The 24,174-nt window shown below is 38.8% G+C and overlaps 1 protein-coding gene across 3 annotated transcripts; it reads right to left on the bottom strand.

Moving 5' to 3' along the window:
• Positions 1–9,492: 9,492 nt before the first annotated feature.
• Positions 9,493–23,960, bottom strand: ptger2a (prostaglandin E receptor 2a (subtype EP2)). Of its 3 annotated transcripts, XM_071464778.1 has the most exons (4): positions 23,609–23,913; positions 22,873–23,097; positions 20,673–21,591; positions 9,493–11,014 (listed from the first exon to the last, which is right to left on the bottom strand). In XM_071464778.1, the coding sequence occupies exons 3-4, from the start codon at positions 21,498–21,500 to the stop codon at positions 10,727–10,729; spliced, it is 1,116 nt and encodes a 371-aa protein (XP_071320879.1). In that variant the 5' UTR covers positions 21,501–21,591; positions 22,873–23,097; positions 23,609–23,913; the 3' UTR covers positions 9,493–10,726. The 3 variants fall into 3 exon arrangements, with proteins under 3 accessions (XP_071320879.1, XP_071320881.1, XP_071320880.1); XM_071464780.1 differs by having other exon boundaries at positions 20,673–21,509; positions 22,873–23,960; XM_071464779.1 differs by having other exon boundaries at positions 22,877–23,915.
• Between the last annotated feature and the right edge of the window lie 214 nt (positions 23,961–24,174).

Here is a 24,174-nt window from a genome sequence, read left to right as displayed (position 1 = left end):
AATACTCAGTCATGGCGTTGACTAATTATTTCACTCATCACATGTCATTGTCATATTATATAAAAAACACCATATGGATGTTAACAAGATTAAAAACTTGATTTTCATCAGTGGGGGTCTTCAACCATTACTAAACCCCGCCCCTTTTAGTAACTGTTGCTATGTCTGTCAAGCTTTCTAGTCAACATTGCATCATTAAGGATCTCGATTCAGGGGCTACATCCTTTAAAGGCTGCACTGAAGACTGCACGATGAGACTGTGCCATTTTGAAGGCTCCTTCAAATGCCGCCAAGAAATGCGTCCTTCATTTCCCTCACAACAAAGGGTCCAGCAGGTGGATCCTTTGCGGCGCCCAATCTATCCCAAGATTCATTGTGGTCCAGTAGAGCAGCTGAGCAAAAGCAGCATAGCAGCTGAGAAAAATAAGAAATCCTTTGTGGACCAGACCTTCTCATTTCAGTTCAGCCTTTGTGGGCTGTGATGGCTACAAAGGCAACTTTGAAGTATGTTGGCTCTGAATAAGGACACAGCTGATGATAACAGTAGCGGTTTACCACTCCATTCTTAGTAATGTTTAAAGCAACTGGATTTTGGTTTCACACAGAGGTAAATAAAGACAGCTGTTGACTTTGTCAGCTGAAAGAATGACTGTTGTGACAGTAGGTAAAATTTTGAATCATATCATATTTTGTTTATTGTATAATAGTTTATTATCCCACACTGTCTGACAGTGATGGTCTCAGACAGGAGGGTGGTGTCTAAGTTACATACCATCCTGGACAACGCCTCCCACCCACTCCACGGTGTGCTGGTCAAGCACAGGGGCACTTTTAGTGATAGACTAATTCCACCCCGATGCACCACAGTATATCAAACTTTACAACTTTACAACTTGTCCTTCAGAGGTTCAGACACCTCAGAAGTGCAAGTGCAATTTTAAAGGGTGCAATTACACAATATATTGTTGGACTTATATTTATATTGTATATTTGTATAGTACAGTATAAGGACATATTTTACATTTTCTGTTTATATTTATATTTTATCTTTATATTTTTATCTTTACCTCTATAATCTTATCTCTATTCTTTGCTGTTACATTTCCATTCTTGATGGAGCAACTGTAACGTAGTTAAGTAAATAAAGTATTCGGTATACTCAGCTCACCTCTTGGAGAACTCAAACTGTGACCATCATAGTTTGATTGGACAAAAGTGATGTGAGTCTGGCTTAAACTTGCACCGTTGAAACCTCGTATCATATTTGCTCGTATTTGATTACGTGTTGAAGAGAATGTCATTTCCCTCGATAATTACCCATAATTCATTATATATCCTGCTTGCTGTCTTTCCGTCTCACCAATAAACAATTACATGCAGACATCGGGAACACATCAGCTCTAACTGAGTTTATGCAACATAATTGATTTGTTGATTAATTAACCCTGTCTGGTTAATTGAATAATCTCTTCTCTTCTTGTGTTGTGATCAGGTCAGAGGAAGGAAGCAGCCTGACGTGTGTGTTGAGTTTATATATGAGAGCGTGCAGATCAATTAGCTGATTCCAGACAGTACTAGAGGCTGACCTTGGTTAATATGAAAACCAAATTGTTTAAGATTATCTGTTCTTCTCGTTACTCAGACTGAAATTAGTCAGTTAACTGCTTTCAGTATTTCATTAACATAAAGCTGCCCACACACACACACACGCACACACACACAATTGCTGATGAATAATAACAGTTCCTGCATTTTCTTGAGTTCCGAGAAGAGACTGATAAGGTAAATTCATGTAAATGTCACAGGTTCCGATATCAACCTGCAACTTCAGTCTCCCAGAGAAGTAGTCTCTCTCATAGTTCTTAAAAAATACTGAAGTGAACAATTCCTAACAGTTTTTCTTCTAGTTTTCTTCTAGTAACAATTTAATTACCAACCAAGAGATAGTAATGATAGTCTTCTCTCTGCACCCAACTGATAATAATCTGGAGTTCAAAGGTTAGAAGAGAAACTTTTGAGCAGATCTCCAGGTCGTCGTGCGTATCGCTCTGGGGGAAGTGAACAAGTCAGAACAAGATGTAGAGCAGCACAATGACTGGTTTTACTGAGGGGAGGATCCCAGATCTGAGATCGAGAAAACTTTGTTTTACAATGTCATCAGGGCTAATAGTGCTAATGTCAGTGCTAATATCAACGCTAATGTCAGTGCTAATGTCTAACAATGATCTTTGATAGTTTAAAAAAAAGCATCTTTCATATCTTATGTTAATGCAGATGTTTGGGAACACAGAACTGATGTGAGACGAGAGTGCATGCCATATTCTGCTTTGTCAGAAGAGTCAAGATGTAATATGAACAGTAAATGTTTTGGTATTTTAGTTTTATTTGATAGAAACAGTAGAGGGAGACAGAACAGTGGAGAAAGAGGGGATGACATGCTGCCAAGGGCTGGGGCCAGATTCAAACCCACGCTGCAATAAGAACCAGGTGAGCTACTTGGAGCACCCATAAAACTCATAAAGCCTCAAAAACACACTTTCTACTAACTAGATAATGCTCTCTCAACTGTAATTTTGTTAGTCACATCTCAAGTGAAGCCCGCATAACCCATGAGAAACTCAGGTCTCTACCAAAATAGGTTAAAACTTTTCCAGTCCGACCCTTCAAGATTTCCATTTAAGAATGATCATTAGTCTCCTTCACCCTCCATTTAGTGAAGCAACATTCCTCTGGTAATAGCTTTTAAAACTGCTTACTTTGTCTTCTAGGATTTTTCTCACAGAAATCCCATCCAGTCACAATGTGAACATATTTGAAACCACAAAACTGAAAGCTAATGTCTGTTCTGACTCATTTGAAGGGCTGCTTTCTTCCTCCTTAGATAGAAAACAAATACTATAAATTGCTATATACAGTTAATGCAAGCTCACTGTCCTCCATCAATAAGATTTTTAGAACTTGTAATGTGACGTTCACATATTGATTAGATATTGATTAAAGCAGCTTTAAAGGAAAATTCCAGTACATGGAATGGAAACACATCCCCCTTCTTTTGAAACTACATCTTTAGCAAAGCCAACATGCTGAATCAACCCAGAGCTTCATGCATGTAAACAAATCTGCCCGCAGGTAGTTTGGTTACCTGGTGAGTAGCCCCAGAAGTAGATCACGTATGTAATATACTACAGTAACTAATCCAGGGGGCTACTTTCTTTGTCTACTTTCAGTTGGACTCAGAGAGAAGTGTAAAAAAAAAATCACGACTCTATCTACATTGACACAAAATCGATTCATATTTTTCAGTCTTGTAAGAGAGCTTGTTTACTTGTTTCCTGACATGAGTTTAACTCACCAGTCCTGTAGATGCCATTGTGTTGGTCTCTGCTCAGATACTCCTCCTTGGTGTAAGCAAGAGGAAAATGCATTGTAGTAATTAAAGTAATTCAACCTGCCTTATCTTCACTGAAGGAAGCTTTTGGGCGCATTTTAGATTTTATAACTTGGAGGGGAAGAAGGAGCTTGATAAGACTCATGTTATCTGCAGCTGTATATACATCTTTATTTTTAATAGCTTGAAGATAAAATCATCACTAAGGCGTAGGTCATACAAGAGAGCTACTAAAAACAAATGCAATAGTCAAAGTTGTCAGATTGACATTTATTTATTACTGATTGATGCATTGAGTGACTCGTAAGAAAACCTTCCACCTTTGAAGCTGACCTCTGCCTGCACTGCAGCTTCTCTTTTGAATGGTTGTTTCCAATGTGGCTTCATTTGCTCGACACAAGTAAGTAGTTGAAATCATAACTACTTGTGTTCATTCACCTGCTGCTTAACGCCACACTGATTACAGCCCACTACATCAAGGTATCGTCTAATATTACTGAGCTGGCTGTTTGTGTGATGCTGTATCATTTTCTCAACATGATGAAACTGTTCATAAAGTTAGTCTATCATTTGATCATGTGATCACAATTGACGGATGTATTTTGAAACTGTGATTACATAACCAACAAAACGAGCCTCAACTTAATGGTGAACGTGCATACATGTGTACATGTCACATACTATATGACCTATTACCAGTGTTTTTGAATCAAATCCTGAACCCAAGAAAATTTAATTGTGTGTTTTTCTGAATGATGCACCCCTATTATACTGGATGTAATGTTCTGTTTGCATTTTGTATACTGTGAAATTATTCATTAAATAGACCTTGATCAAAAAAATTTAACATATTTGGAAAGCTTGATCGATGCCACTTTGCTGGAGTCACTTATCACAAATCTCCACTGAGAAGTGGAGGTGGTGAGAGCAACACTGTGAATATAAGACCCGGGTGGAAACATACCAGAAATTCCCTTTAGGTAAATGTGTCCAGGCATCAGTGTGAATTCAAATTTACTTAAAGGGAGGCAAAGCGGTACAATTATCAGAACTGTGCTGATTGTCAAGGATAGATCGTTCCCTTATCAGTCTTATCAGGGGAGGAGTGTGGGGGCTGAAGTGAATACTAGTCTTCATCAAGGTTATTGTTTGTTTTGATCACAGGAAAAAGCGATGAGTCATCTAAAAGGCATGTGGTAACACAGGAAGTCACCATTTCATAACTAGTTCAACTAGAAGACAGTTAATAACATGTTCACACTAATGCCTGATGTGAAAGGGCTCTTCACTCACTGGTGTTGGAGAGAAAGATGAAAAGAGAGGAGGAGAGAGTGAGAGAGATTCATGTGCAGAGTGGATTGACAGAGACTGAGAGAGACAGGATAGATGGGCATATAAATGAGTGGTACCATTTTAATGTCTTCGATCCTGGGCCATAACTCCTGAAAATGAGATTATCACATTCATTGGCTAATGGTGGGAGGAGAGGAGAGAAGGAGGAAATCGACGATCTGCATCTCTTTATTTAAGAAAAAATGTCTGTATCATCTAGACTGCTTTATATGGGTTGTGTTTTAGCTGCTCACATAATATACAAAACTATAATTTAACGATTGCACTAAACTAATCAAAAAATAAAGCCTGATTTGCACTGCAACCCCGACTTCAAAAAAAGTCTAAACTGAAATGAAACATGTAAATGAAAAGTGGAAATAGCAGCATGGGAAAAGGTAAGTAAGAATGTCACAGGCTGTGTGTGTAATGGGAGGAGGTCAAGATGAATGGAAAATTCATCTGATCTGTCTGAAATTCTGAAAAGGTCTTGAGATGGTCCCTAACTTGGGATACGTCCACACTACTCCAGAGTTTTCGAGCCCCTAAAACAGAGACTTTTGGAAATGCTACTGGTTTTAGTTAGAAAACTCCGAGGTTGTGTTATAGTCTAGACGGGCAAAAACTGAGACCTTTGGAAACAATGACATAGACACCCACGGTCGCTCCCCGACTGAGTGTGATCAGCCTCAACTACCAGTGTTGAAAGTAACTTGAGTAATAAATTACAAGTGTTGCCTTTGCTAGCAGCTGCTTTGTTTAGTCTGGATCGAGGTAGTATTGTTTTAAAGTGAAAACATATTAGTGTTGGTGTAGCCTTAAGTCCATGAGTTTCCCCATCTACTGTCAAGCCTGCTTCAATGTCAGATCATGAGATGAACCTGTGCAACAAGCTTTTTCCTCGAAGCTGGTGATAAATGTTATTCAGGCTGAACTGAATATTGAACTCCGAAGTCAGCACCGCTGTGGTTTTAGTTCAGCTGACTGTGGAAGCGTGTCTGATGTCTGTTTCCATTTGTCTCAATGTTGACTCTGAGAAGTTTTGACCGTCAATCGTGTGACAGGAAAACGAGATGAGGTCAAAAGCTAGTAAATGTCTGGACCATGTATGGTCAATGTGCAAAATTAGGGACGACGAGGAAAACTCTTGTGGAGCTACTGTAAACAAATAACATCATCGCATCATATTTACATTCAGCCCCGTGTCAGCTGGTTTCAGCCATTTATCCCTTTGCTTCTCTCCTCCTCTCTGTGCTCACATATACAGCAATTTAATACACCTGCATTCCCAGTAAAGCTGTTCTCATTTACATGTTTGCCTGTTTCTGTTTCAAACAACGGGATGAGTTTGAAATAGCAACCAGTCTGACTCTGTGTTGTGGGAGCAGTAGCCTGGCTGTTCACACCAGAACCTGGTCAACAAGTGATTCGGCTCCTCTGTTCTTTCTTAATCACATGTAGAGCTGATTTTTATAATGACCTCATGAATTTATAACATAGAGCATTTCATGTGTTCCTGGATCAGCAACAGTAAAGTTAGAAATACCATTGCCTTGTGTGATGATCTGCCAGGAGGGGCTCCTCTCCTGCCTGTGTGTGTCTGCTCATCTGTCTTTCCTCTGTTTTGACACTCAGATTTATTTATTTATTAATTGAAGGTGCCAGTGCCGTTCTGTATCGGTGTGTGCTTTTTTGAAAAAAAAAAATAAAAATTATCTAAGTCAGCTGTGCTGAGATTTCCTGTGATTAGCAGGCAAAGGACCACATAGGTTGATGTGGACAGTGTTCTCCCTCAACACACTGGCAAGTTCAGTTAAATCACAGAAATTAGTTTTGTTGAAATGCTGCAATGCTGTGTGGAGGGAAGATTCTTCAGGGCCAAACATACAGAAACTGAAAGACACATGTCTAAGTGTAAGATTCAGCTATAGTCTCCACATCTGGAACCCATCCACCTTCTGTGTGTGTGTGTGTGTGTGTGTGTGTGTGAAAGCAGGTCGGGCAGAATATTTGGTGGATGAGATGTTTATTTACACAAGCCATAAAACACATACATACACTTGTGTGCTCAGTGCATTCAGTTTCATCTACAGTACTTTATAATTACAGGGTACAAGACATCCAGGTAGGTAGCTTTCTGGTTTGACATCATTACATTTCAGCGCTGTCTGTCACACACAAACACACACACACACACACACACACACACACACACACTAGCATGCACACACAACCTGTTGTGGGCACATGAACAGAAAAGCATATATGTGGGAACTTCCATATTTGCAAAAAATACATTCACACACTCTCAAAAACACAACAGGAAAAAGCACTGGCACACACAAACACACACAGAGAAGCAAACACACACATAGCATCCACAGGAAGCAGTATGCCCGTGGTAACCCCGGAACATTTTGATGCTGAGTTCAGAAGCAACAACAGGCCAAGAAAGGCAATAAACCACTGCTCTCACAATAGCTAAATAACATCTTCAGCACTCTCTCACACTCCCTCTCCTTTTCACACACATACCACAAACACTTTCAAATACAGGCTCACAGCCACGAAGTTTACCTGATGCTCACACAATTCTCACATCCTCTGAAATGACATTGTTGAGAACTTGTAGTTTTTTTTCACACGATACACACTTACACACACCAGACTCATTCAAATAAAACTGGACCCCTGCTGTTACATAACCCGAGTCACTCCACTTTAAGTGTTTTTCTTTTTTGAGAGATTCATGGCCAGAGATCCTGCAAATATCTGTTGTAGCTTATTTTCTTGCCAGACATTTCAGCCCAGTTTGAATGTGTTTCTTTCAAAGGAGATGCCGTAATAATTCCCCACGGTGTTGTGCAATTTCACCCAATAGGAATCCATCATGTGAAACTTTCTACTACTAAACTTTAATACTGACTGATAGAGTCTATAGCAGGGGAGAATGAGGGAGAACTTTTATCGGTGGGCTTCGATTTTCTAGGCTTACATTACATTGCATTCTGGGCAACTTGTTTGAACGATGAGGATATAATCAGAGATTGTAATCATTTGTGCCATAAGAACAGTGCCCTGGAACGACACACATTGGATAACAATAACATTTCTAAATGTTCCCTCGTAAAACTAATGTAGTTCAAATGGCACTTCAGTTGGAAAGTCAATGGATAAAAATCAAGAGGACTATTTTCATAGTTTTTCTTAAGAACTTACAGGCAATACCTCCCTAGAAGAAACACAGCAAGATACAGGGAGAAGCATTATTAAGAACATAATGACGTGTCTTCTAACTGAAAACTGATTTGTGGCACAAACTGAAAACAAACAATGGTGTTTTTTAAAGAATAACAGATGATATAGACTCAGCTGGCATTTGATTAGGAACACATAATTAAAACTCCTACAATAAATTCTCCTTCATTATGGAGGACTAGGGATGTCATGGGAAAAGTAATAAAGCATTTCCTTAATTTAACATTTTAATAGGCATTAAAAATAGGAATTGTAAAAAGAATGAATGAGTGAATGATTAATCCACCAATAAATACAAAAACAGCAGGAAACACTCATTAAATAAATCATTTAGAAATACAATTATTAATTCATGAATAAATAATATAATTTAAAAAGCTATTTGAAAAGGCAGTTTAAAAATGGGAATATATACGTGGATTCCCTCCTCAGTTTCATTTTCCTTTTTCCAGCTACTTTTCCTTTTCCTATTAGCTAATCAATTTGCTTAGGCATGAATTGAAGATGGAATCCAGGTATGTATTCCCACTTTTAAAATGCCTTTTCAAACTGTTTTTCAAGTTCTATTACTTATTCATGAATTAATAAATGTACTTATGGATGGTTTTATTCAATGAGGTATTGAAGTACCTATTTATTGATGGATTATATATTTATAAATTGTTTCTACAATTTTTAAAAATGCCTATTAAAATATGAAATTAAGGACTTTAATTTTCCTGTGACATCCCTGTTCCTCCATACTTTGAAGCTGTTTCACAGAGGTGTTGATTTAACTAAGGCTGCAATTTGTAGTGCTGTTTAATTGTATTGCGCAATACTGACAGGTGTTTCTATTATTTTATCCATCCTGCTTAGATTGGTGAGTTAAAACCGAACATTATAACATTCATTAAGGGAAGTTTTACTGCAGGACTGCTGTATTAGACTGCATTAGTTTTAGCTAGGTGTACCTAATAAACTGTCAACTGAGTGTATGTCAAAAACTTGGAGGCTTGATACTAATTTTATATTACATGCTGTATAAATAAAACATTTTAAAAATAATACTGTTAGCTTCTGAAATGATTGAGACTTTTACTTTTAACAGCATTTTCCAAAAATGTATTAATTGGTGGCAGTATTTTTATGAGTGGGCCCCTAACATGCTATTCTAGTGACTAACACTGAATGTAAACATTACTTTGTTTACTAAAAACTCCTCGGGGCAGCTTTAATTTCAGCCACAGTAGATATTCATTTAGAAAATAATAAGTAACCTCAGGTTCATCCTTTTCCATATAGAGAATCTGATCTGATGAAGAAAATAATCCTAAGTGTCTTATTTTGTCATTAAAGGAGGTAGCTACTGCTCTTTAAAAAACAAAAGTACCATCATTTGCTTAAATTATGTGCTATCATTTGTTTAGTAGATCACAACCATTACATTTACGGCAAGATTATGTATTTCCCTGCTTTTACATAACAATACAAGAAGCAGAGTTTTCAAGTCAAAAAGTAACTGCAGTCTCATATGAACAACCTTTTATAAAATATCATAATATATGCTACACACTGTACATGTACAGAAAAATGAAATAATTTCACTACCATCAGTGTAACCATTTCTGTGTTTATCAGTCTTTTCCACCCACTCCCTGAGTGAAGTTCGGACTGTGTTGTATACCAAGGGTCTCTCAGGCTTCCCGCCCTTAGACTTCTCCAGCAAGGAATGTGAGGGGGAGGGTTACCAAAGCAGACCAGAGGTTAAGGTCAGAGGTTAAAAAGCTCCAAGTTGATAAGATAATGATCCATGATCACTGAAGTGATCAGAAAACAAAGGCATGCTTCAAATACAGTATATCTGTATGCCTCATGTCTGGGTTATCTCTAGATATGCTTCACACAGATATATCTACACCTGGCATTAAAATCTATCTCCTTGCTTTCCTGTTGTAATGATTTTTTTTGGTAATTTGTGACCTTAGATTTGACAATAAATGTGGATCCCACCATTCTATCGTCTTGCATGAGCATCATGAGCCCAACTGATCTGAATTTGCTTACTTATCATTTAGACATTTATCTGTGTTTCTGTTCAATTAACTTTATATGGATGTTTTGCTCTATACAGTGACATATTCATGGCAGATGGAAATGGGTCCTGCCTGAATGTGATGTCTCACTCAGCTCACCATGTCGGTGGTTACCTTTTCCTTCACTGTTTGTCCTGGATTGAGGGTGGTGTCCCTTTCCTGTCATATCTCCCTGCTCAAGATTCTCCAACCGAACAGCTTTGTCTTACTGCATTGTAGACAAAAGCATTTGCAGTTTGTCAGTTACAGATTGTGAATGAAGTCTTTGTTTTTCCCATCAGCAGCCTTTTTCATTTAACTGATTCAAGGACACAAAATACAAGCAGCAAAGGAGGCAAAATGTCAAGCTTTTATACTTAAAATATAAAACTGTAAGAGATGTCAGTATGCATTCAACATGCATACAATTTTCTGAAATACTAGAAGTGGATGGAAATGCCTCATAAATAGCAGGAGATGGCCACCAGCTGATAAAACTGGTTGGACTTGCTTATCAGTCAGATAGAAACGGCTATTATCTCATGGCAACACCCCCAAAAAAAGAGATCATCCACAAGAAAATTGATGGTGTGGCCCATGAAACATCTCCACTTTATGTCATCACCAAGGAAAACACACTATCAAATCATGTGTCCAACAAATATAAATATCAAATGATAATGGTCTGTTATGGTCATAGAGTTTCCACAGAGTGAAAATGTTCAGTGTAGTCCTGCATAGGGCGAGACAGAGCTATGGTAGCCGTATTCTCTCCAGCCATTGATGATTTAAATAAGGAACCTCTGGAGATTCCTAGGGAGGCCCGGCAAACCGAGGCCCAGCAAAAGTGCAACACGCTGGGGGAGAGGAGGATGAAGACCCAGGGGTCAATGATGGAGTTGACGGAGATGAAGCGGAGGGCAATCAGGTCCAAGGGATGAGACTCTTTACGAATACCAATGGAGTTGATGTACACCCGGACCTGGGAGATGGATAGACAGAGGAAAGAAGAGGAGAGGAGGGAAAAAGAGATATTGTGTGTTAAATAAGCTGCCAAGGTATAATCCCACTACTTTTTCCATTGTGACAGGCACACCCAGACAGCCACATCCTAGTTAACATCCTGGTTATAAAGCCGTAGCAACAGATGAAGAGTTCGATAACAGGAGTACAAAATGGATGGCTGCTCTTCAATCTGAGTGGGTACACTGAAAGCCGCTGTCTGTTTTCAGGTTTATATTCCTGTTCAAACATCATCTAAGATTCAATTCAGCCATGATATCTCTGTTTATCCTCCAATCTTCCAAATAAGTCCTGATGTAAGAGGGATGGGGAGAGAGAATAGATGGCACACAGGAGACAAATGGGCAAACACAAAAAAAATGTAACAGAAAACCTTAATCAGTTTTATTTGCTCTGTATTTCATTGTGGCTAATTAAAAGCAGCTCACCTACACAGATGTTTCATATGCATTTTTCAGCCTATGCTCCTATTTTAATAAATCAGGTTTTGTGCTGGATTTTCTTCTGTTTTACATGTGTAAAACAGAAGATTGAGTATTGAGTACTGGGTTCTGAGTGCTGCCAAAACACGGGTGACCTACACTCAATACTGTGCCTAAAGGCATCCTGTGCCCAGACAGACTGAGGGCATCAGCTGCTGCCGCGCTGCTAATGTGCTGCTTTCACCATGGCTTAAGACTAATGCTAATGTCAGCAAGCTAATATACATGTAATGACAATGCTAACAAGTTGAAGTTTAGTAGATTTAGTCTTGGTTTAGCTTGTTAGCATGCTAGCATTTGTTATTTAGCACCAAACACAGCTGAGGCTAAGGAAACCAAATGACCAACCGGCACTGCCATAGAATATCTAATTACTGCATACATGGCCTATAGTTGCCACAAAGTCCTCTAAATATTCAGCTTTATTATAATTTCTTTGTAGCAAATGTTCTGAGACTCTGGCAACCTCTGCTCAGCATTATATAAAGCACCATACAGACTGTCAGGTAGGAACAACCAGAATCTGGGGTAAAATACATTTTTTCTGTGGTCTTACACATAGTTCAGTTATTTTGGCAATTTAGCTGAAGCTCAGATCCAAAACCACTTCTGTGAGCAAAAACAGAAACAACCAACAAACATTTAAATAAACATTTATCCATTTCTTGATCAGCTTCTCCTAATAACAGAAAAAACTACTTATAAGTCCAATGATTATGGGTGGTAACAGTGGCCTCGCTTGGGCTTTGTGTTGTCTCTGTGGGAACTTGTAGTACTTTGAGTGTGTATGTATTAATCTCAATGTGTTTACTCAACTAAGTTTTGCATGATATTTGGTCAAAAGTCACTCTTGCAATGTCCAAGAAAAGCACACACTCCTCTTACATGCAGAAAACAATCACACATCCCGGATGTTTGCAGACCAAAGAGTAATGCTCTAATTGAAGGAGGATATTGAACTACTCTCAGCATCATTTTGTTTGCTTTTCAGTCAAACTGCTGAGGCAAACACAGGCAGCCTATAAATGATTGAGACGGTGATCTTGTGTGTGTTCTGTGGTTTCAGGAGAGGCTGATAGGCTGATGTTGAATACTGAGGCCAAAACCAAACTGAGATTCCCATGCTGATATCCAAATGAGTTGTTGACACACAAAGATATCATGATAATGAAAGAACCTTTGTTGTGAAATAAGGATTACATTCATAATTATCTGTTGTTATTGTTCACTATCTGCATAGTATATTTATGCACTAATGCCAAGCACTTTTTATGTAGTTTGACATGTGAAAGAAATCTTTTTCTTTTGACACAGATTTAAGACAAACCTCCACATTTGGATGTCTATTAATTTACAACCAGGGGAAATAGAGGTGTTGGGGGGCTCAAAAACAGGGACAGGGAAAGTAAAGGAAACAACCAATTTATCCATAATTCATTCAACAAATTGGAAGGATTTGGTTTGCAATGCACAGTCACTTACTTTTAAATCAATACTTTGCCTTAACATAGTTTTTTTTCTCTAAATTTGCAGTGCTACCTGTTTCCTGTACCTGCATGACTTTTGAATGAGAAAAAGTTAAATACTCCTATGCATGGGGACAACACAGTAGCTACAGAAAAAAAATCTTCTGCCATGTTTCTCTTTTGTTTGTTCTTCATTTGTAAAAGAAAATACATTTATTCGGATTTCATAGTTTATTAATAAATGTGTTTAAATGTATGTTCGATATGCGTCTGTCTACTATTAAGATTTATATTGAAATTTGTACAGTAAATACCTTTGTGATTTTGCCTACTGTCAGAAGCCAAGATGACAGTTACTGCTACCTCGCTAAGCTGGGCTAGTTACCTTTTAGCAGGTCTAGTTTAGCTGTTTTTAGGAAGGGGTGGAAGTAAGCGAGCTAGCTAGCTAAGCTAATGCTAGCTGTAACTTGATATAGCTCACTTTAGCCAGAGGTCGTAAGCTCAGTTTTGTAATTACTGCCTATTTTAAATGGTGTTTTCGCTGACAAGTAATAATATTTATATTGTTAAACTGATGTCAGAAAATCAGATTCTGCTCTTAATTAATTTTCCATCCAAATATGGTTACTAGGTTTTGATTTTGTAGGGAAGATGGTGTACAAGCAAATGGTTTTAATCTTGATAAATTAAACATGATTGATTTAAAACATCATTAATCAACATCCCACTTCACTATCCTACAAACAAACATGTTCCCGGGCTTCTTTGATTAATAACTTGTGTATTAAAATGTCTTTGACCTTTTTATATTGAAACAGCTTTTGTTTACAGCTGTGTTTATTTCGTACCGCTGAGGCCAAGAATGAGCAGCAGACTTTACTGATTAGTTCCTCCTCTGTGGTTAAAGTGATATCAGCTACTGCAGTGAGTGGCTGGAACAAGAAGCAGTAAAGCCCCTGGGTTGATGACCACAAGGTTGGGAACCACCGTGCTAATACAATCCATGGAAGCTATGACTAGTTCACAGGTTTAAAAAATCCTGCTGCTGTTCTCTCTGGGGATCGGAGAGGAACAATATCAAATTAAATGTGAAAGGAAAAGCGGCCTTGCAGCTGTTTGTAAAGTCAGTCTATTCACTTCTTTTATTCACTTCTTTTATTCCTCTTTTATTTACATTCTTGCACTTTTTATCTTCATCGCTGCCTTCCACTCATCCTTGTCCTCTTGCTTCTCTCTGAATTTCACGTACTATTTCTCCATACTCCGTCCTCTCTTTTCCATTATCAAGTTTTTCATCTAAACTCACTCAGGTTTATTGACTCCCATGAAAGCACCCAGCTTCCTGAGATGGCAATGGTTGCAACAACACAGTCACGCCAGTCTAATTAGGCCAATATCCTGTTGCTCATTCACACAAACCAGTCGCTGAATCGTTGCCACAAAGACTAATTGGTTATTCTTTAACAACTTTGTCTCCACTGAGCCACTTCCACAGCTGCAAGTGGTAGAGTCTTGAGCTTATCGGCAGCTGTTAGTCTGATGCTTGAGAAAGTTAAGTTCTCACTTTTCCAGATTTTCTCAACCACTGCTAGGAAATAGTAATTATTTTGTTATATAACTAAAACACCAACATCAATAATCAACATTACAGATGTGATGTGAACAGAACAGCTCCATAACAACCCCAACGTCATTTTAAACAAAACCACGAGATCATTACTGTGATTAGTGACAGACCTCACCATGTGTGAGACAAAAACAGAGCAGGCATGTGAAGGCAGATTTTTTTTTCTTTCTTTTTTGGGTTTTCCAGGCTGAGCCGTGAAATCTGACTCACACTGTGAGTAGACTTTTTTTCTACTACCCCAGCACCAACAGGAAGCGTAATAAAAGTGCTAATGTAAAGTGTCTGTGAGGGCTCAATGCTCTGAGAATATTCAGAAAGTCTCGTTTCAAAGATGAGACAAAGATGTATTTTTATCTTTATACATTTCCACATATCTTTAATACCTGAGGTTATGAGGTTTAGTCTGAACAATTTATTGAGAGTTTGTTGTTGGCTCCATTGCCAAAACTTCATCACAATGTTGTATTGTCCTGGATTCAAATCCAGCCTGACCTTTATTACCAGTCTCTACCTCCTCATCAATGTCTTTCTTCTCTCTCTGCGCAAAAGGCTACAGTCTGACCTTTTCCATTTTTAATGCAATCTGAGATAACCGGAGGTATATCACACACATACACATCATCAGTCCACAGTTTCATATTGGCGGAAAAATGTAATATGATATTGAGTGTGTGTGTGTGTGTGTGTGTGTGTGTGTGTGTGTGTGTGTGTTATCGTGACCTCAGACTGTGGTATCACATTGCTAGTTGGATGCCCTTGACTGCTTTATGTAATGCTTTAAATAAATAATGTGATTGTAGTATTGTATAGTATGTTTTGAACACAAATCAAATGGCAAACACCTTAAAAATAAAAACTCAAGCTCCCCCATCTTTAATTACTTTTACTGCAGCTGCAGCTTTATCACATGGAATTGGTAGAAATCTTTTAAACAATTGGTCTTTCATTTCAGACAGAGGTAAACAACAGCTTCTCATTTTTAACAGTTTCTGCCGGCTGAAATGACAACTGATGATCAGCCATATAGCTACCTAGATAAATCCTGTGAGGCAACGTTTTAATATTTCCAGCTTTAAAACCCTGTACAGGAGTTTTGTGCTGAAGAATCAGCAACCACATAGAGAAAGGCCCGCCCTGAACATAACCTTTAACCACACAAAATCATGTAGTCATGTAGTTAGCTCAGGATATGCTACCCCCACTGGCCTCAGATATACACAAGCTGTTGGTAAACACACTATTTAATCCATTCCTTTCAAAACAAAAGGCATTTCTCTACACAGTCTTAGCTAACACATGTCATCATATCATTTCATTTTTAAATAATATGATTTAGGTCCACATGGTTAGTCCAGTTAAAGCCATTCTAACTATCTATTGTGTTATTTTAACGTATGTGTTTGAATTTAGATAGGTGTGCGTGTGTGTCTGTGCTCTGCTGTGTATAGTTTAAAACTTCCCAGGTGAACACAGTCATGGTCATTTAACTCTAAAAGTCAACTTTTAAAAAGTGTTTAGAGATGCTGCCCTAAAAACAGTATGTGTATCTATTTACACACATCTCTCCCAAGTGTTTAATGAACAGGTCGCTGAGCAGAGACAACATTTTTGTCTTGGTCTAGAGCGTTACAACAGGAATGAGAAAGGATGTTCTACTCGAGGGTGGATGTTCCTTTAAAAGAAGAGGCCGGATCCCCCTCAGTATAATCACTTAGTGTGTGCTTTGAGTGAAATATGGTGAAAGGTTTTCTACATCTCTCTGCAGGGCAACAACTGGAAATGTCTGTCAATAGGTTAACGTGGCCATTCTGCGGAAACAGGATGAGAGGAGTGGAGCCTGTCACAAGTAAATATGTATGACTCATGACTTGTATTATGAGAAGAATTCGTCATATATGGCTGAAATCAATGTTATGAGGACTTCTACGTGCTGTGGTTAGAGGTCTGATGACTGTCACTCAGTAACTGATAAGACGCAAGTAAGACAACAGATGCACGCAAATAACCTTATGAAAAGAACCACAAATGTACAGATGTACAATCAGTGATTAGGAAGAGAAAGAGAAATCATTGGGAGTGTCAACTAAATGTCACACTCTAAGACACAACAACAACACACTGCAAAAACACACTTTTTATAATGCATCCATGCAACTGCATCTCAGCTGGGTTCATCACTTTTTTGTGTCCCCTGGAAACACTTACACTGTGTTGTGAGTATTAGCAGCACAGGTGCTGTCAAATGTTTTCTGAATTTGTTGAATTTGTGTTTTGTCTATTTGCATGTGCTTTCTTAAGTTGCAGAGCAGTTGAGCTCTCGGGCCAATGTAAAATTAAAACCATAAAAACAAACATGGACACCTCACATTAGCCATTCAAAAACCAAATTTAATGGATATGGTGTTATATTATGTGATAAGTGTATAATCATACAACCATCTTGATGGTCAGACACTTTCCCATCTCTACCATCTATACAACCTGAACACAGCAGAAGTGTTGGCTTCTCCACACATACAAAGGAGGCTAGCGTTAGCTGTTTCTCTTTAATGTGTCTAGATGAGGTGATATACGACGTCATGGAGTAGTGCACAAAGCACTGAAACAAATCACAGATGGAGTCTGTTCGAATGTAACTATTTTTAAGGCCCGCCTACACTTACCGGTACTGATACTGTCAGCCTGAACCAAAAACTCAAAGCAAAAAATGAATCAAAATTTCAGTTCGACTTAAATATTTGTTCAGCCTTCAAGTTTGGCTTCTTTTTGAGACATTGCCGATGTTAGAGAAGAGGAGAGAGTCTCCTCTTCCTCTCTCCTGCTGCCTTTCACTCTGTCCTTGTATCACCTCACTGTACCCAATTGTACTCAGCCTCCTGATGAAACAGAGAGGAAAGCTGATCCCTGTTTCCTTTACCTGCCCACAGTAGTGTACGATGTACAGTGCGGGGCAGTGCAATAAACCATCACACTGAAATACACAAATAATGTGATGCTTTTCAAAAGCTCATTTTTCAGGCATTTTTCAGTTTAAACACCATGTGGTGATGAAGGATATATTAGGCAGCAGTTGACAAATTGGCCAGTTTCCCTCAACACAATAAAAAGTAGAAGTAATAAAAGTTTTCAAGTGGCTTGAGGTGAAAATTTGTTGATTTAAATCTTAATTAATCCATAAAACCCTGTTATTACGTGACACAGATTGAATCCAGCAAGTATAAGGCTCTAAGTTATTCATGGTGCTGCTTTAACGGAACTGTTAATAGAGTTAAAACAGTAAATAAAGTAAATACTTGTGTATATATTTTTTTTGATGTGTCAAAACCTGCTCAATGTGTATTGCTGCCCTCTCTCTGTCTGTGTGGACACGGAACTTATAAAATGATTTCTGTCTTCTATCACATTCGTCTATCAAATTAACTATGATGCAGGATCATTGCAGAGATGAAGGTCAAGACTCTGCATCTGAAGCCACAACTGAGATACAGCCACAAACCAAATGGCCCATTACCGAAGTCTGCAATAAAGTGTACGGCATCATATACTGCAAGGAAAGTTATTGATTTCCCATTTGAAGTCCAAAGTGGCACTTTCAGAACCGAGATGGTTACAAACAGATTGCCCAGGAGTCTTACTGAGACATCATAATGGCTAATCACTAGACACTGAGTCATTTCTACTTATCGTCACATGTTTTGATGTTTTTTTAGACAAAATTTAGAATTACAGTTTCAGAGTCAGATAATATTTCCATTACCGTCTGTCCAAATAGCTTCCTGATGACATCACTGATTAAATCCTCACCATTAGCTCATTTACAATTATACTGTCCACCAGCAGTCTGCTGTTTGTAATGTCGAGTTTTCCCTGTAAATATTAGTTGTGTGTGATGGTGTTTTTTGTGTAACCAGTAGACCCCTTGACCCTTTTCCACATGATGATCCAGACTTGTAGACTGAGATCCTTGCAAAGTCCCTCACATTAAAACCAAAATTGTACAAATGTTTGCTTCTTGCCTTTGCCTTGCTAATGATGCTAAGAAAGCTCCTTCCACTCAACTTCAAATGATAATAGTGATTAGACTCTATATTGGAATAAGCACAGAATGGGAAATATTAACCAAAGACAGAGTATTTATGAATTTTCCCATCCATTAAATGTTATTTATATTTATATCTTCCTTTAAACTCAAAAATCTAAATAAATGTGCTGTGATGTAACTTATCAACACAAAAAAGTCAAGATCTAAATACTTTTGCAAGGCACTCTACGTGATTAGCCACACAGTCATAAAATCTATATTTAAACATTTAGTATTAATACCTGCAGCATCAAAAGAGTCAGCTGACTCAGAGCTGCTGTAAATGGCACTCATGCAGTGTTTCCTGTCTACAACCTGGCACCAGAAAAGCCCATAGTCTATTGTATTATTTATGAATAGCTTCATTGTCAGTGTGGAGAGAGACAGTTACATACAGATACATATCAGTTTGAATACAATTCGTATCAAGTGATTTAAAGCAAGTAGCTTGTTTTCACTCTCTGATATTGTTCAATTACATGTTTCTGTCTTTTGATCAAATTCCACACAAAAACAGGTATGTTATTCATGATCATTTTATGCATTTAGTTTAGTATTGATAATGTTTAATGAAGAAGTTATTTTTCCACACTTAGCATTATTTGCACTATTTGCTGTGCAACAGTTTCAGTATAAAAATCAACTACCTGTATCCAACAGGCTGTATTTACAGGGCTCCCTCTCAACTTCTAATATCAGTGTAATATTGATATTAGAGAGAAATTATAAGTTGATTATTTGATTAGTCAAATGACTTTAATTAATCAGCAACTATTTTGAGTGAATATGCCAAAGATTGTCCACTTTCAGCCTCTCCACTGTGATGATTTTCGCCTTTCTCTGTTGTGTATCACTGTAAACGGTTTTGGGTTGTTATTTGAACAAAATCAAATATAATTGAACACTGATTAATCAAGAAAATAATCAGTGGATTAATTGATAATGAAAATAATAATTAGTTGCAGCCCAATTCAATACTGTGCTGTCATTTGTAGAATCATAATGTAGTTTAAATGTGGTCTTTTCCTGTATTAAAGACTGCATTTAAGTTATATGATACTGTTTTAACAAAAACAGTGGTGGTTCTTGCTATCTGATAGATTTCCCTGCTCCCGTGGGGAGACCTGTGGGGAAACCACCCCCTCCCCCATCTCCCACCACCTCTGAGAGTCAGAGAGAGAGAGGAGACCTTCTCAGCAGCAGAGGCTTGCACAACCTAGAAAGAGTGCCCACTCACTCACGTCATTGACATGATGAGTACATGAGAGATAGAAACAGAGATAGAAACCTGATCTTGGTTTTTCTTTTTTTTTTGAGAGCACCAAAGAAGCTCCCCGTGGGCGGCTGCCCATGTCACCCATATCTAAATCTGCCATTACCTATTGATTTTGAGAATAACACTGTGTCTTTTTTCACTCAAAGACAGCAAATAAAGTTAATTGTTTTTCAGATTCCAGTTACAGAAAAAAGTTTAAGAATGGAGGCAAAATGATAATTCGGCATACATTCAAGAAAGACATTTAAATACGAAGCGCGAAAGTAGCAAATTCTATTTTTTAAATGCTATTTACACCATGATTTGTGTAGTATTTACATTTAAACCAAATTTTCACTTGTATTTCATGTTGAAATTAAACTCTGATATATTCCCAGATCTTTGTGGAGGCAGCAGTGTGGTTGGGGTTAGTGGGACAAAATGGGGCTTATTGGTAAATGAAGAAGTGAGGTGTGTAAAACATGAGCCCCACAGGACCTGCTCACTCACAGCATCATGGAACTTAAATCAATTTCTGCTGCGACCATTGACCAACTGGCCCATAGAGCTAATTAACCCCCAACCAGGTCAGGTAACTGCTGTTGCATTCGCTTAGTTCTTTAGGGTCAGTCCATCCCAACTAAAGCAATGTAACAGTGTCAACTGGCCGAAGCACGCATGTGTGTGTTATCTGTTGTCATCTTACCACTAGGGGCAGTGTGCAGATGATGAAGATGATGGTCATGAAGACCAGCAGGATGAGATGCTCCACCTCCTCGGCCATGGACATGGCTCTGCGGTCATTGTTGGATCTCGTTGCTGCCATCACTGAGCCGCTGTTTCTCTTCCGACGCTGGTACATCTTGAAGAGCTGGTACACCACAAAACCATTGCAAGCCACAATGGCCAGCACCAGCACTAGCATAATAGTGGCATACAGATTGGCATAGGCCCGGGCCTCGATTTCCTTTGGGTTCATGTCAATGAAGCACCACGTGCCAGGGCAGTATTGCACGTATTCACCAAATCCCGCAAAAGGAAGGAGACAGAATGACATACATAACAGGAACACCAATGGAATTGTGATATAGGCACATTTCTTGGTCACATGCTGGCTGTACAGGTAGGGGTATCCAATGGCAAGGCATCTCTCTAATGCCATAGAGAAGAGGAGCGACAGGGTGGCCAGACTGAAGAAGGTCATGCTGACACCAAAGTACCGACACACGCTTTTATTTTCAGGTGACATCCCCACCATGGTAGTGTTGCTTGAGTACGCCAGCTGCACCAGTGGGCTGACCAGGCAGGTCCCCGTCAGGTCCGTTACCACCAGCATTGTGATGAGGACGTGAAACAGCTTACGCCGCCACATGCCCCCATTCCTCGTTTCTCTGCGTCGCCGGATCTCCAGAATCACCAGAGCAGCGACGTTGCCAAAGATGCCTGCAGCGAACATGATGGCGCTGATCGTCGGGCTCGTGGTGGAGTCGATGTGGTGCTTGCTGTGGCACGGGTCGTCACCTTCAGTCATCATGGCGGAAGACTGACAGATTTAATTAGAAAATAAATCTCTGATTCCAAAAGAGTTTCAAAAAAATGTCCTCAAGTAGTTGTCTACAGCCATCCTGCTTAAACAAAAAGGAAGAAAGAATATCTGTGAGATTCAGGGCTACAACAATCAATCAATTATTTGATCAATTGATCAGCAGAAAATTTATAAGCTATCTATAAGCTAAGCTAACCATCAGCAACATTTTTCAAGAAAAAAGCCAAACATTTGTTGATTCCTCCTTCCTAAATGAGAGGATTTGATGCTTTTCTCTGTCATATGTGATGGTAAAGTTTTGGTCAAATGAAACAGTTTGAATACATCACCTTAATTGAGGAAACAATACCAAGATTAATCGATAATAAAAGTAATCTTTACTTTAATCTTTACTCCCCCAATTTTAAAGGGGAAACTGTGCTGGATAAAAAGTAAAACGTTCTCTTAGATTACTGATCATTTCATAATAACTCTCAGATTTGTTGGGAGCCGGTGATTTTTACCAAAAATCTGGCCATCACAGGTTATTTTTATTTTTCATTTAACACATAGTATAGTCAACAAAACTAAAAAAAGGGGGAAAACCAGGAGTTAATGGACCAAATGGCGAACAGAGGTCAAAAAAAAAAAAAAAAAAAAAGTGGCCTAACACAACATGAGCATAAAAAACAGACACTAAAGTCAGAATCACACATCTTTTGGTTGCTGGAGCTGCTACATCAGTTACAGCCTATTTGTCTGCTGTGACTAAACTGTCTGGACAGCTGCATACAAGTGCAGCATTTTCAAAATTACACCAAGTGACACAAACATTTGATTGATTATGACTCTTTGGCTACGATGCAGCATCATTTGTGAAGGATGTTTACTGGTGTCCCTTACTTCCACACTCTGTTTTGACTACATGTCAACAACGCTGACTATGCACCACTCTAATTTTATGTTTGCAAGTCTTTGTCTAACTTTTCTGATCCCATACATACACAGAAAAGGACAGACAATTGTCAGGCTCTCACAAACAGAACACTTTGCATAAACTTAAAAATTCCCATGCTTGAACTCTGTTCCACTATATAGTTTTGAGTTGTGAAACCCGAAGTTGTTCCTCTTCTGTCACCAGTTAACAGATATCAGCTGACAGGCAGAAGGTTCAAAAACTGTAGTCCAAAATTTCACACGGAATATCTATGCTCAAATTCTCTGATGTGCTGAATAAAAAAAAAAAATCACCCAGAGAAATGTGCAATTTCTTTTGGGTCTGTGAATGTTTTCTATTAAATGCAGGCTCATCTGTTCCACTTGGATGACTTTGTGTGCGTGTGTGTGCCTTCACTTTCACTGGGTGTGTAAACTGACTCACCTACTTGCTGTGTCCAATGCACAACGTGTCCAGTCTGGTGATTCCTACTGGAGTCCAGGGCAAAAAAGACACTCAAAACAGTAGGTAGGTCCGCTGTCCGCCAGAAAACGGGGGGGGGGGGGGGGGGGGGGGGGGGGACTGACAGATGTGTCCAGGTGTTGGATGTGTGGACGGCTGGATGTATTTCTTAGATGTCGTTTGCTGATTTTGAGTCAACTTTACTTGCTGGATAATTATGTAAAAGAGATATGTGAGAAAAGTAGTTTTATTGACATGCTGTTCTTGCCAGATTGGGTTTAAAAAATGAACAAATTAAGGGTTGCTTGCACTAAATACACGTAAGAACAAAACTAAGTCCATGTATACACGAGTTAAATTTGGTTGAATTTTCTGGATTCATACAGGTGCACTCTGTGTGGAATATACACACCGTGCTGGGGCAGCATGTGAGACAACAGATGAAGTTGTCAAAGTTTGGAGTTTAATTGGAAAAATGCTGCTGGATGTATTTATTTTTTGCCGAATGGAAGTTCGACTACAGACTTACAAAATTACTTCAGTCAGGCTATGGCAGTTTGACCGTTTTTCAGTCAGCAAGGGAATTCTTACACCGGCGAATTTTCTAAACGGAGTTTTGCCTTTAGGTCGCTGCGAATTCTGTAACAGCGCGAAGTAGCAACGGTCACATCCGCGTTGACTTCAGAGGTGAAACGCATCCAGATAATTATGTCCTCACCTATTGTTTAACTTGCTCCCCGTAGTATAGACGTTTATTCCCGCGTTTTACGGTCCAGACTGAGTCGCGAAGTAGAGAAACGTATCCAAGTTCAGCGTTTGTTTGACTTACGAAGCCGCTCTGGTTTAAAGGTGGGGTGTGGGAAGGGCGAGGCGCACGGCGCTGTGATGAGGCAGGCATGAATGGACCCGGGGTACAAGGAATGATGCGATGACGTCACGGAGCACGGGTCCACCCACCCCTTGCATGGGCGACAGACTGAAGCTGTTATCTGCAAGCCTGACATTCAAATACTACTAGAAAGTACATTTCACCTCAGAGTTCAGCCGAAAAACAGACCATGCATGATCATTTAAATTTATGCCATTAAAAAAAATATTTCATTTAACTTCAAATATTTGATAAGGTTATGCCAACGATCTTTTTTGGAAGAAAAAAAAAAATTGAGGTCACTAGAACATAATTAGCTTCAGAAAAATGGATATACACTATTGTTTTGTTTTGTAAATAGTAACAAAACAATAGGAACTACAGACCAAGTGGCGCCATCAGATTTTTTCCAAAAT

Source organism: Trachinotus anak, unplaced genomic scaffold, assembly GCF_046630095.1.
Source record: "Trachinotus anak isolate AG129_WGS33_773 ecotype Australia unplaced genomic scaffold, CSIRO_AGI_Tana_v1 ptg000026l, whole genome shotgun sequence".
NCBI lineage: Eukaryota > Metazoa > Chordata > Actinopteri > Carangiformes > Carangidae > Trachinotus > Trachinotus anak.
This window is presented reverse-complemented; position numbering and strand designations above follow the sequence as displayed.

Bases quoted from the DNA above. Each gene is read 5' to 3' on its own strand.
- ptger2a (XM_071464780.1), bottom strand. From the start codon at position 21,500: ATGATGACTGAAGGTGACGACCCGTGCCACAGCAAGCACCACATCGAC. The intron at 11,015-20,672 runs GTAAGATGACAA...TCCATCTCCCAG, and splicing joins TCTGCACACTGCCCCTAGTG to GTCCGGGTGTACATCAACTC.